This window comes from Capsaspora owczarzaki, assembly GCF_000151315.2.
Source record: "Capsaspora owczarzaki ATCC 30864 unplaced genomic scaffold supercont2.3, whole genome shotgun sequence".
In the NCBI taxonomy this organism is placed as follows: Eukaryota; class Filasterea; order Ministeriida; family Capsasporidae; genus Capsaspora; species Capsaspora owczarzaki.
Genome location: NW_011887294.1, coordinates 582238 through 593065, shown reverse-complemented (window position 1 = coordinate 593065; position 10828 = coordinate 582238). Strand labels below are relative to the sequence as shown.

The 10828-nt window shown below is 51.6% G+C and overlaps 4 protein-coding genes across 4 annotated transcripts; 1 reads left to right on the top strand and 3 right to left on the bottom strand.

Moving 5' to 3' along the window:
* Nucleotides 1-166: 166 nt before the first annotated feature.
* Nucleotides 167-3256, top strand: CAOG_02184 (glutamate dehydrogenase; the record flags this gene model as incomplete). Its single annotated transcript, XM_004348884.1, has 4 exons — nucleotides 167-237; nucleotides 1632-2429; nucleotides 2524-3024; nucleotides 3167-3256. The coding sequence occupies exons 2-4, from the start codon at nucleotides 1680-1682 to the stop codon at nucleotides 3254-3256; spliced, it is 1341 nt and encodes a 446-aa protein (XP_004348934.1). The 5' UTR covers nucleotides 167-237; nucleotides 1632-1679.
* A 196-nt stretch (nucleotides 3257-3452) lies between these two features.
* CAOG_08589 (hypothetical protein) lies at nucleotides 3453-4145 on the bottom strand (the record flags this gene model as incomplete). The annotated part of the gene is made up of 2 exons (XM_011271887.1): nucleotides 3453-3719; nucleotides 3783-4145. The coding sequence occupies 2 exons, from the start codon at nucleotides 4143-4145 to the stop codon at nucleotides 3453-3455; spliced, it is 630 nt and encodes a 209-aa protein (XP_011270189.1).
* Nucleotides 4146-4747: 602 nt separating this feature from the next.
* CAOG_02182 (protein tyrosine kinase src) lies at nucleotides 4748-6735 on the bottom strand (the record flags this gene model as incomplete). The annotated part of the gene is made up of 3 exons (XM_004348882.2): nucleotides 4748-5006; nucleotides 5133-5275; nucleotides 5440-6735. The coding sequence occupies 3 exons, from the start codon at nucleotides 6733-6735 to the stop codon at nucleotides 4748-4750; spliced, it is 1698 nt and encodes a 565-aa protein (XP_004348932.1).
* A 2475-nt stretch (nucleotides 6736-9210) lies between these two features.
* CAOG_02181 (endoribonuclease L-PSP) lies at nucleotides 9211-10797 on the bottom strand. The gene is made up of 4 exons (XM_004348881.2): nucleotides 10537-10797; nucleotides 10296-10409; nucleotides 9747-9850; nucleotides 9211-9637 (listed from the first exon to the last, which is right to left on the bottom strand). Exons 1-4 carry the CDS (start codon nucleotides 10727-10729, stop codon nucleotides 9407-9409), a joined length of 642 nt encoding a protein of 213 aa, XP_004348931.2. The 5' UTR covers nucleotides 10730-10797; the 3' UTR covers nucleotides 9211-9406.
* Between the last annotated feature and the right edge of the window lie 31 nt (nucleotides 10798-10828).

The following is a 10828-nucleotide window of genomic DNA, read 5'->3' as shown; positions in this document are numbered from 1 at the left end:
TCGTCCTACAATTTTTGCGCAGTTGGTCGACAGGATCCCAGATCCCCAGCTCTCTCTCACACCATCCAGCCATCCAGCCATCCAGCCATCCAGCCATCCAACCATCAGGCTTCTTATTCCAACCATCTTCCAAAAATCACTCTCTCAGTCTTATTATTTGTTTATTTTTTGATCACATCCACAGCCATGTTTGCTGCTCTTCGCTCGTCTGCCGTCCAAGTCGCTGCTCGCGCTGCTGTGAGTACTGGTTTTTGCTTTTGCTTTTTCTCTTTTTGAAGTTTCCCCCTACAATGTAAAAGCTCGCACATTTGGCAGCAGTGGCAAAAGTGCGTGCGTGCTTGATGCGAGATGCGACTGTGTGTGCGTTTCACCCCATTGGTGTTTGATTGCGCTCAGTGCATTTCAAACCCAACCAAACAAACGAAAGCCAAACAAAATAAAGCGACGCAACTCACACAACGAAAGCAACATGACACGACGATCGCACGTAGTCTGACGATGAGGATGCAGATGCAGATGCAAAGAGTGTGAGAACGAAAAAAAGCGAGGCAACATGAAAAATCCACGCATCTGCTTTTTTTTTTTTTTTTTTTTTTTGATGTGACTGCGCAAAAACGCATCTTTGCACACTTTCGCTTTCTCTGTTTGATTCCGTTGCTTCCGTCTGTCGTCCTCCCTCTGAGTGCGTTTGCTTTGGAGATTGCTTAGGAGGGGAAAGTGTCGGCAGTTTTCGGCAGCGTGGCCGATGGCGGGGAAAAAAAAAAAAGTGGGAAAAAAAAAAAACGAGCCGTGACTGTGCAAGCTCAACGCATTCCCATTGGCTTTTTTATTCGCCTTCGTTGATCGCTGCCCTCTGCTCCTGCTGCGTCGCGGCTTAGCACATCGGACGAGCGGCTTCAAGACGCACCGAATGGTGTGTCTACGCACTCGCTCGCTTGCGTGGCAGCCACGCGCTGGCCTCGCAAACACTCTCATCTCCAAAAAAAAAAAAAAAAAACGGTTTTTTACGCATTATTTTTTTTTCTTTTTGTTTCGGTTCACTGCGTGTTTCTTCTTCCTCGGTGCGGCGTTCGTCGTTCTCGCTGCTTCCCAGCGCTGGATTGATCGATGCTTCCTCTCTGTGTGTGTTTGCGTGCTTCTCTGCTTTCCAAACTTGTCAGGATTTTGTTTTTCGACCTTCTTTTGATTTTTTTATGATTTTTTTTCAAACCTGTTTTTTTTTTTTTTTTTTTTTTTCCCTTCGTGGGTTTGACCAAATCCGGCGATTGGATCGCTGTGCGTGGTCGCTGTGTTTTGAGGCAAAACAAGGGAGGGACATTCTCGTGCCATCTCATGCACGAAGGCGAAGGATTGAGGGGGGGATGATTCGAGCGAGCGAGCGCGAGAGATGCGATGGATTGAGAAAACAAAGGTCAATCCAGCATCGTGCTCAGCTCAGTGTGAGGCTTTGTTTTTTACGTCGATAATGACTTGTATTCTTGCCCTTCACCGCCAAGAAAGAAAAAAAAAATCAAACCAATGTGCTTGAATTGAAAACACTTTGAACAAAACATCACCGGTTTCTTTTTTTCCTTTTTTTTTTTTTCTTTCTTTTGTCACTCACCATCCTCATTCGTCGACATATCCCACAGACCCGCCAGTCCCACCAGCCAACGCGCGCATATGTCACCAAGTCGCTCATGTACACTGAGGCAAAGGAGTCGGAGCCCAACTTTTTGCAGTGCTCGCAAATGTTCTTTGACCGCGCCGCTCAGATCCACACTGAGATCAAGCCCGGCCAGCTGCACAGCATGAAGACGGTCGACGCCGTGCTCCGTGTCTCCTTCCCGATGGAGACGGCCACCGGCGACTACGAGGTCATCCACGCCTACCGTGCCCACCACTCGCGCCACCGCTCCCCGGTCAAGGGTGGCATCCGCTACTCGCCCGAGGTCGATCTGCAGGAGGTTGAGGCGCTCGCCGCGCTCATGACCTACAAGTGCGCCGTCGTCGATGTGCCGTTCGGCGGTGCCAAGGGTGGCATTTGCATCGACCCCAAGAAGTACACGGTCGACCAGCTCGAGCGCATCACCCGTCGCTTCACCATGGAGCTCTGCCAGAAGAACTTTATTGGCCCCGGCATTGACGTCCCCGCCCCCGACATGGGCACTGGCGGTCGCGAGATGACCTGGATCAAGGACACGTACCAGCAGTTCAACTCGAGCGACGTTGACGCTCTTGCTTGCGTTACTGGCAAGCCCCTCACCCAGGGTGGTGTCCGTGGCCGCAACGAGGCCACCGGTCTCGGTGTCTACTATGGCATTCGCGAGTTCCTCACCTACGAGGAGGTCCAGAAGAAGACTGGCCTCACCGAGGGCATCAAGGGCAAGCGCTTTGTCATCCAGGGTGTTGGTAACGGCGTGCTACGACTCGGATCGCTTCCTCACCGCGTACGGCGGCTTCATTGTGGCCATTGGCGAGTACAACGGCGCCATCCACAACCCCAACGGCATTGACGACGAGGACGCCATGACCTACTTCAAGGCCAACAAGTCCTTCCAGAACTACTCCAAGGACACCTTCATCCCCGAAGGTGTTGAGGTTCTCGAGATTGAGTGCGACATTCTCATCCCCGCCGCCTCCGAGCGCCAAATCCACAAGGGCAACGCCCCCAACATTCGTGCCAAGATTGTCGGCGAGGCTGCCAACGGCCCGCTCACCCCCAACGGCCATGACATTCTCTCGGCCAAGGGCACCATCATCATTCCCGACATGCTCCTCAACGCCGGTGGTGTCACCGTGTCCTACTTTGAGTGGCTCAAGAACCTCTCGCACGTCCGCTTTGGCCGTCTCAACAAGAAGTGGGAGGAGCACAGCAAGAGCAAGCTCGTCGAGATTATCGAGGAGACCTCCAACCGCAAGCTCTCTGCTGGCGAGCGTCGCCTCATCATCCACGGAGCTAACGAGGCCGACCTCGTCTACTCTGGTCTTGAGGACACCATGATCAACGCCTGCATGGAGACCCGCGTTACTGCCCTCAAGAAGGTGAGAAAACGGCCCCAAAAACGAAAACTGGAGGAGGGGAGTTTTGAGTTTGACTGACTTTTTTTTTTTTTTTCTTGTTTGTTTGTTCGTTTGTTCCTTCTTTGTTCACTTCTTCTTGAACGGCTACCCCCTCCCTCTGTAGGACTGCGACTACCGTACTGCTGCCTTCTACAATGCCATCCGCAAGATTGCCAGCGTGCTCGAGGAGTCTGGCCAGCTCTTCTCCAAGTAAATGCACTGTTCAAGGTCCTGTTTTTTGGAGGGCTTGTGGAGATTTCACCCTTCGTAATGTTCGCTTGGCGTTGTTATTATTGCCAAGCACAAAAGATACAACATTTTGTACAACCAACAAGACTTTTTTGTCAAACAAAAAAAAAAAAAAAAAAAAAAAAAAACAACGTTTCTGAAACACTCCAGCCTCCACACGTCTAACTACTTGTGTCGACCGCAGTGTCCACAGCCGGGTGCACATTACTAACGATAGGACTTGAGGCATCAGCAGAAGCACCATTGTCGCTGGCCATATCTACTGGAACAGGATGCCCAGTGCCGCGGATTGTTTCAAACGCATGTGGAAATCGAAGATTGTCCTCCAGCTGAGCCCAAGGGTTTTCCAAAAAGCTCGGCTTGTAGTATGCACGAATGTCCAATCTAGCATCGGCAGAATGGCCGCCACGATGCCCGCCGCGACCGCCCTGCCAGCATCAACAGTGAGTGTCTGAAACGCGAAAACCCTTTGGTTTGCGAATGTGCCTTACCCGACCGCCGCTGCCGCGGTGAAAACCGTGATGTTGATGTTGTTGTTGATGTTGATGCTGTGGCATAAATCCACCGTCAAAGCCACCGCGATGCGGCCCAGAGTGCGCTGGGTAATGGTTGTTGTTGCCACCCCCTCGGTGAAATCCCCCTCCTCGCTGATATCCTCCTCGTTGACCTCCTCCGCGATGACCACCGCCACCACCGCCATGGCCATGATGACCACCGTGGCCACCGCGGTGGTATGGTTGGTGGTGGAATGGAGATTGCGGATTGCCGTGGTTTGGATGTTGCGGGACAGGATGACTTCGGTGCCCGCCTCGAGGCGTGCTGCCAAACGCCATTGGCAAATCCCCTTCACTCATGTTGACGAAAGAGAGGACTGCACAAACATATTCTCCCTTGTTTAGATATTTGATGAGAAATGGAATGAGAATGTACAGGTAGGGGAAGGGAAAAAAAAAACAGGTGGAAATTGAAAACACAACAAAATACAAAAACACGACAAACACAAAGCACACAAAGCATAACACACTGATGTTTACAACAACAAACTGTCACAATAGAAAAACCAGCAACCAAACACAACGGAGCAAAGAATAAATCCCACACAACGCGGAACGATCGAGAGGAAACAGGAGAAAAACTTGTTTCGAAATGTTCATGAGGGCGAGAACAAAAAGAGACAAAAGAAGAGCAAAAGACATAAAGGAGGTTTTGGGAGACGGTGGGGGGAGGAAAGGGTGATCGACACACTTCTGAGAAAGAATAAAGGAGAAAACTTGCGTGTCAAACGCAAAGAATGCTCCAGAAAACCACAGCCCAAAGCAGCAATCGAGAACAGAACAGCGCGATTGACTGTCGGGTGTGCTGACCGAGACAGAGGGCCATCTGGTTCTGACAGAGTAGAAGGAGGAGAGAAAAGAATGGCGTGCGAAAAAACAAGGCCACAATAAAATCACCATAATTAACGAACTCGCGAGGCCTCGTGGTACTCGCCAGCGCTGTTGACAATCAAGTCTTCCAATCGGTACTGCAGGGACTCGAAAGTAGGGCGGTCGTCGGGGTTTGCCTTCCAGCAGTCATACATGATCTGGTACAGAGTGGGCGGGCAGCCTTGCGGGTTGGGCATGCGGTAGCCCTTCTCGAGCTGAGCAAGCACGTCGGCGTTGGTCATGCCAGGGTAGGGAATGCGGCCGTAGGTGACAAGTTCCGTCAACAGAATGCTGTCAAGATGGGAAAAAAGAGGCCCAGACAAGCAAGAGAAGGGGGCGGGAGAAAAAAAAAAGGTCAGACAATCATTCGCAAAATAGTGAAAACACACAGAAACAATAAAACTAGCGTCGCGTTACCCGAAAGACCAAACGTCCGACTTGATCGAGAAGCGGCTGTACAGAGCAGCCTCAGGCGCAGTCCACTTGATGGGGAACTTGGTGCCTTCTTGAGGAGTGTAGTTGTCTTCCGAAATGACGCGAGCGAGACCGAAATCGGCCACCTGTGTTTGCGAGAAAAAGGTATGCATGTACATGTGTGTGAGAGACCAGAAGCAACCGGCAACCGATGGAAACAAGAACGCGACAGACGACAGACGACAGACGACAGACGACAGACGACAGAGAAACCCCTGTTCAGAAAAAAAAAAGCAGAACAAAAACTCACCTTGCACATGTTGTTCTGGCCGACAAGAATGTTGCGCGCGGCAAGATCGCGATGAATGAAGGCTTGAGATTCGAGATAGGCCATGCCTTGAGCGACTTGGGAAGACATGTCGATGAGCTGGGGAATCTTAAGATTGGGGCCCTTCTCGCGGAGGTAGTCGAGCAAACTGCCGTTCGTCATGAGCTCGGTGATGATAAAGATGGGCTCCTTGTCCGTGCAGACAGCGTACAACTGCACAAGCTTGGGGTGGCGCAGCTTCTTCATGACGGCGGCCTCCTTGAGGAAATCGGCCGGGGACATGGAGCCGGGCTTGAGCGTCTTGACGGCGACCTGGGTGGTGTTGTTCCAGATGCCCTGCCACACCTCGCCGAACTGACCGGCACCAAGCTGTTTTCGGAGCTGGATCTGGGTGCGCGGAATTTCCCACTCGTCCTTGAGGTTGAAGGCAAGATCGGGTGTCTCGGGCTTGTCGGCGTGGCTGCACGGGGCAACGAGCGCGCAGCAGAGACCGTCGGCATCTCGAGAGTAGTGAGCAACGAGGTCGTTGAGAGTGGCAAAGGTGGTGCGGAGGGAAATAAAGTAGCCGCCTTCGTCCAGTGTTCGAATGCGGTAGTGCTTGACGGACTGGCCGTCGCGCACCGAGAGGGAAAAGTCGCCGGGCTTGGACTCGGAATCGCGCAGCAGGTACGAGCCGTTCTTGCCGAGCTCGAGCAGAATCTTCTCTGCCTCGCCGCGACGAATCTTGCCGTGGTACCATTCCTCGCTTTGCAGTGACTCGATCGGAGCCACATAATTGGATGGAATGTAGCCGAGACGGCCAGTGGCGAGCGACTGGGCTTGCCACCAGTCGCCGTCGTTGTTGTTGACAATCTTGAGCTTGTCGCCCTTCTTGAAGCTGAGATCCTGCGGAGTGCGGGCCTCGTAGTCCCAAATCGCGCAAAAGACGTTGCTAGCTTCCTGCGAGCGCGGGCGTGCGGGCGCCGGTGCAGGTGCAGGCGCTGCAACACGACCGCCGGGGCCGCCAGGTCGCTGGCCGGGCAACGTGCTGTTGGGGCGATATTGCTGCTGCTGCTGCTGCTGTTGCGGAGGGCCGCCGCGGTTCATTCCGTTTGGTGTGGAGGGCTGTCGTGTTTGTGGTCCCAGGTGAATCGGGGACTGCTGGGCCATGATCTGGCCTGGCAACATGGGTTGCTGTGCCTGTGGCTGACCAAACCCTTGCGAGCCAGTGGTCTGCATGTTGTAGCTCATCTTGTTGGATGCCGCGTCCGAATCGGACTTGCTCATACAGCCGCCCATGATTGATTCCGGTGTTTTGCTTGTTGCTTTGGAGCGCAGGGGGGAGGGGTTGGAAGAAGGGGGGGAGTTTACACAGAGCAGAATGGAGAGTCAAACAAGAATCTGGTCGAAACGGTTCTTGAGGTGCCACAAAGCGAGTGTATCGTTCGATTTGGGGTGGTGGGGTGCTGCTCGGGAAGGCTGTGGTTTGGATGACAAGAACACAGAAGGAAGTAGAAGCAAGCTCAATGCGTGAGTTTTCCAGCGCGGATCATGTGTGCAACACATCAAAAAAAAAAAACCACCAACGAAAACAATGTAATGCAAAAATTAAAAAGTGAAAAACATTGAAAAGGAAAACGAGCAGATGTGCACTGCACGCACGATCAGAGACGCCGCATCCGAATTGAAAGGCTGCTGCTGCTGTGCTCATGCAGAGTGAGCCCCCCGACGTAGAGCCGGATCGGAATGGAGGTGGGGAGGTGGTGAAATGTAAGAAAAGTATCAGAACTCGTGAAAGATCAGCAACCAAATCCAGCTCACGAGTAGCAATGAAAAGGAAGGGGAGAAAAGCATCAAACGTCACTGCTCGCGGGAGCCCTGCCAAAGAAGACAATCATAGGAAGAGCGAAATGCAAAGCAATGCGGTTCGAAGGGGAAGCCAGCGGGTTTGCGATAGATTGGCCTTGTCCTTATCTGGCAGAGTCACGAACGATGAGGGGGACTGTCGAAGAACTGCTGCTTCTCCAGCCTCCAGCAAGGAATGTGACATCCAAGCCAGGCAGACTGCCAGACACCGACCATTTGCTCTCAATCATAAGAGCAAGGAGTCATTCACCTCCAAAAAAAAAAAAAAAAAAAAAAAACAGAGCACACTCGTCCGCCACCACCACCACCCGCCCTCTGAGGTTGACAATCAATGCCATGCAATACTCGGCGCGCACAGCAACAGCGCGATTGTCACGAGAAGAGCCTGTGGTGGCGCGATCGGGGGCGGACCAACAGCAAAGCAAAAAGCCACATACAAAAATAAAATAAAAAAAAAGCCAAACGCCAAAAAAAAAAAAAAAAAAAAAAAAAAAAAAGCCAACCTCAAAGAATCGCGCTCCTCAAAACACAGAGCAGCCGTGCGTGGATTCACGCTCGACCTGCCGCAATCGAATCGCAGGGCGATGAATGAAAGCGGTGGGTGCGTGTGATGCGGGTGTCGACTGTGTGCCCCAGTGGACGCGGAAAAATCCGAGCAACGGGAACCTCAAAAAAGAAGGCAAAAAAAAAAACCTCAAAAAAGAAAAATCCGAAAATACAAGTCCAATGCAACTCCAATAGAAAAAAAATAATAAAAAATTGTAAAAAAAAAAAAAAAAAAAAAGACACCAAAAAAACCACAACACAACAACAAAAAAAGAAGGCAAAAAAGACAGAAAACCCCTTGTTCCGCTCACGTTGATGGGTTGCTACGAAACGCGAAGGGCGGCGCACACAAGCGCACAAAGGGAAGGAGCAAGTCGCTGCCGGAACCACAGCGTGGACAAGAAAATGCGCCCCAACGAGCAGACCAGTCAACCGAGGGGGAAACAAAAAAAAAAAAAAAAAAAAAAAAGAGCAACGTCGTGCCAGTTATTCTTTTTTTTCCTTTTTTCTTTTGGTTTTTCATTGTCTTTTCCATCATCAGTCCGATGTTGGGCCTCGTTGAGCCGCCTCCACAGTCGCTGCTGCAGAAACAGAGCACCTTCATGAGGAGCGCGACCACAGATCGGCCAAGCCATCGGACGGAGCAGCAACGCGACAATTTGCTCTCTTTTTTTTTTTTTTCTTTTTTTTTATTTTTTTTTTTTTCGTCTTTCCAGTGTCGAGACGCTGCCGCTCTCTTTTTGCTGATTCACGTGAATGGGGTTTGGCTGCAGGTGTCGCGAGTGGCACAGCGCGCGGTGGTGGTGTGCCGTTTCAGTCCCATCAGACAGCTGCGCCGTTGCCACAGTGGCGAGCGAGAAGCGGAGGGACATAAAAGGGGCAGGCGGGCTCCTTGTTTTGGTGGTTTTTTTTTTTTTTTTTGGTTTTTGTTTTGTTGTTCAAAAATAAAATTACCTAGAAAAAGAGATTGTAAAAAAAAAAAAGGTCGACTGCTCAGAATCCAAAACAAGCAGCGCTTGTCATCTGATCACCAAAGCCAGCAACTCGGTCGAGGTGGCTGTGCACAGATTTTGTAAGAACCAGCATCATGGAATATCAAGCATTCAAAAACGAAGGGGAAGGAAAAAAATTACTGTAAGAGAAAGGGCAAAAAGGCGAGTGGGAGTGATCACTGGACTAGAGTGGAGCGGGGGAGGGGGGCAGAGAGACAGATCGACGCTGTTCTCGTTTGCAGTAGGAGATTGAGTTGAAATCAACAACAGGAAGGGAAGGGGTGCGTGGATCGACGGCGGAAAGCCCGACAACGTATTCAAGATGCACGTCAAAAAACAAAAGCAAAAAGAATCTTCGACCCCCGTCTGAGTCCAAGGCCAGAAGAAGCAGCAGTCAATGACATGTACTAGCAGGCGCTGAAAGTGGCAGCCTTGGATTCCGTCGTTGTATTGCTTGACAAAACCAGAAAGCAAAGACACCAAAAAAAAATTTGCAACTTGCTCCGGTTGTTTTGCGCAAGCAACCAAAAAAAAAAACGACAAACCCCCTGAGCGCCTGAGAACAGTTACTTGTTGACGACGGCGGTGGCCTCAATCTCGACAGTGGCGTTGCGGGGAAGGCAGGCGACCTGGACGGCGGCGCGGGCGGGACGGGTGGTGCCAAACATTTCGGCGTAGACCTCGTTCATGGCGGCAAAGTCGTTCATGTCCTTGAGGTAGACGTTGCACTTGACGACGTTAGCGAGGCTCGAGTTGGAAGCCTCGAGGATGGCCTTGAGGTTCTGGAGGACAAGGCGCTGAACATGGATTGCAATGAGTATCAAACAAGTTTCGTCCTGTTGACGCTCTCAGTCTCACCCGAATCAGAGTTCAACGAAATTCACAAAACAAGGGCGCTGCACATACAGTCTTGTCGCCAACAGAGCCCTCAGTGACAAGCTGGCCAGTCTTGGGGTCCGAATGCAGCTGACCCGAGACGAACACGAGTCCGTTCGCGACGACGGCTTGGGCTGTCCATCCATCCATCCATCCATCCATCCAGACGGGCACGCACACACACACGACAACAAGCAAATACAAGTCAGTACCAAGCAAGCACAGACACGCATGACGAGCCCAGTCGAAAGGGGCTTCGAGCAAGAGCGATCGGATCATTCACGGCTTGTCTTCTGCGCTCGTCACGGTTTCTATCCCTCCGCCCGTCCCTCCCTCCCTCTCCCCACGTCCCCCACAGTCTCGCTCGCAGTGCGTTCTCAACAGCAAGACATGCCTTGAGCACAACAAAAGCGCGGGGCAAATCCCACGAAACGCTGAGCCGCTCCAATTCCAGCATCTCAAAACCGTGACTTTTTCCCTTTGAATCTCCTTCACTTCCGGCTCTGGCTCAATGCAGCCAGACACACGGACGTAGAGATAGAGAGAGAGCGACAAGACAAGAAACGCAAAGACACTGACAGTAAGGGCCGATGGCGGCAGGGGCGTTCTCAGTGTTAATGTAGACCGGTGCGCTCATTCTGATGCTGCTGTTGCTGCTGCTTTGTGTGGATGAAGACGACTGGAGTGCTGAATCTGGAAAAATCTCAGAGAGACAGAGAGACAGAGAGTATCGTAGAACAGTGGTATCAATGCAAGTTAGTCACAGAACAGAGCAATAGATCGACACGGTTGGAAGCAGTTGAAATTTGGCTCAAAGTACGTGTGGTGCTTGTGCTCAGTGCGCGATGATGCGGTGGGACGACGACAGCGCACGGCGTTTGAGTCCAGACGCAAGGTCGTCGTGCTTGTGGTGCAACAGCAGCCACAGCAGTAGCAGCAGCAGCAGCAGCAGTAGAAGAAGAAGAAAAGGAGGAGAGCAGGGAACGCGTCGATGCTGCAACAATGCGAAACATTTGGAATACGCTGAGAACCGCTGAGAACTAGAGTGAGACACGTCAATCCAACTTGAGCTGATTTTGAGTGCACTCTTTGAAGAAATACAAATCGCTCGA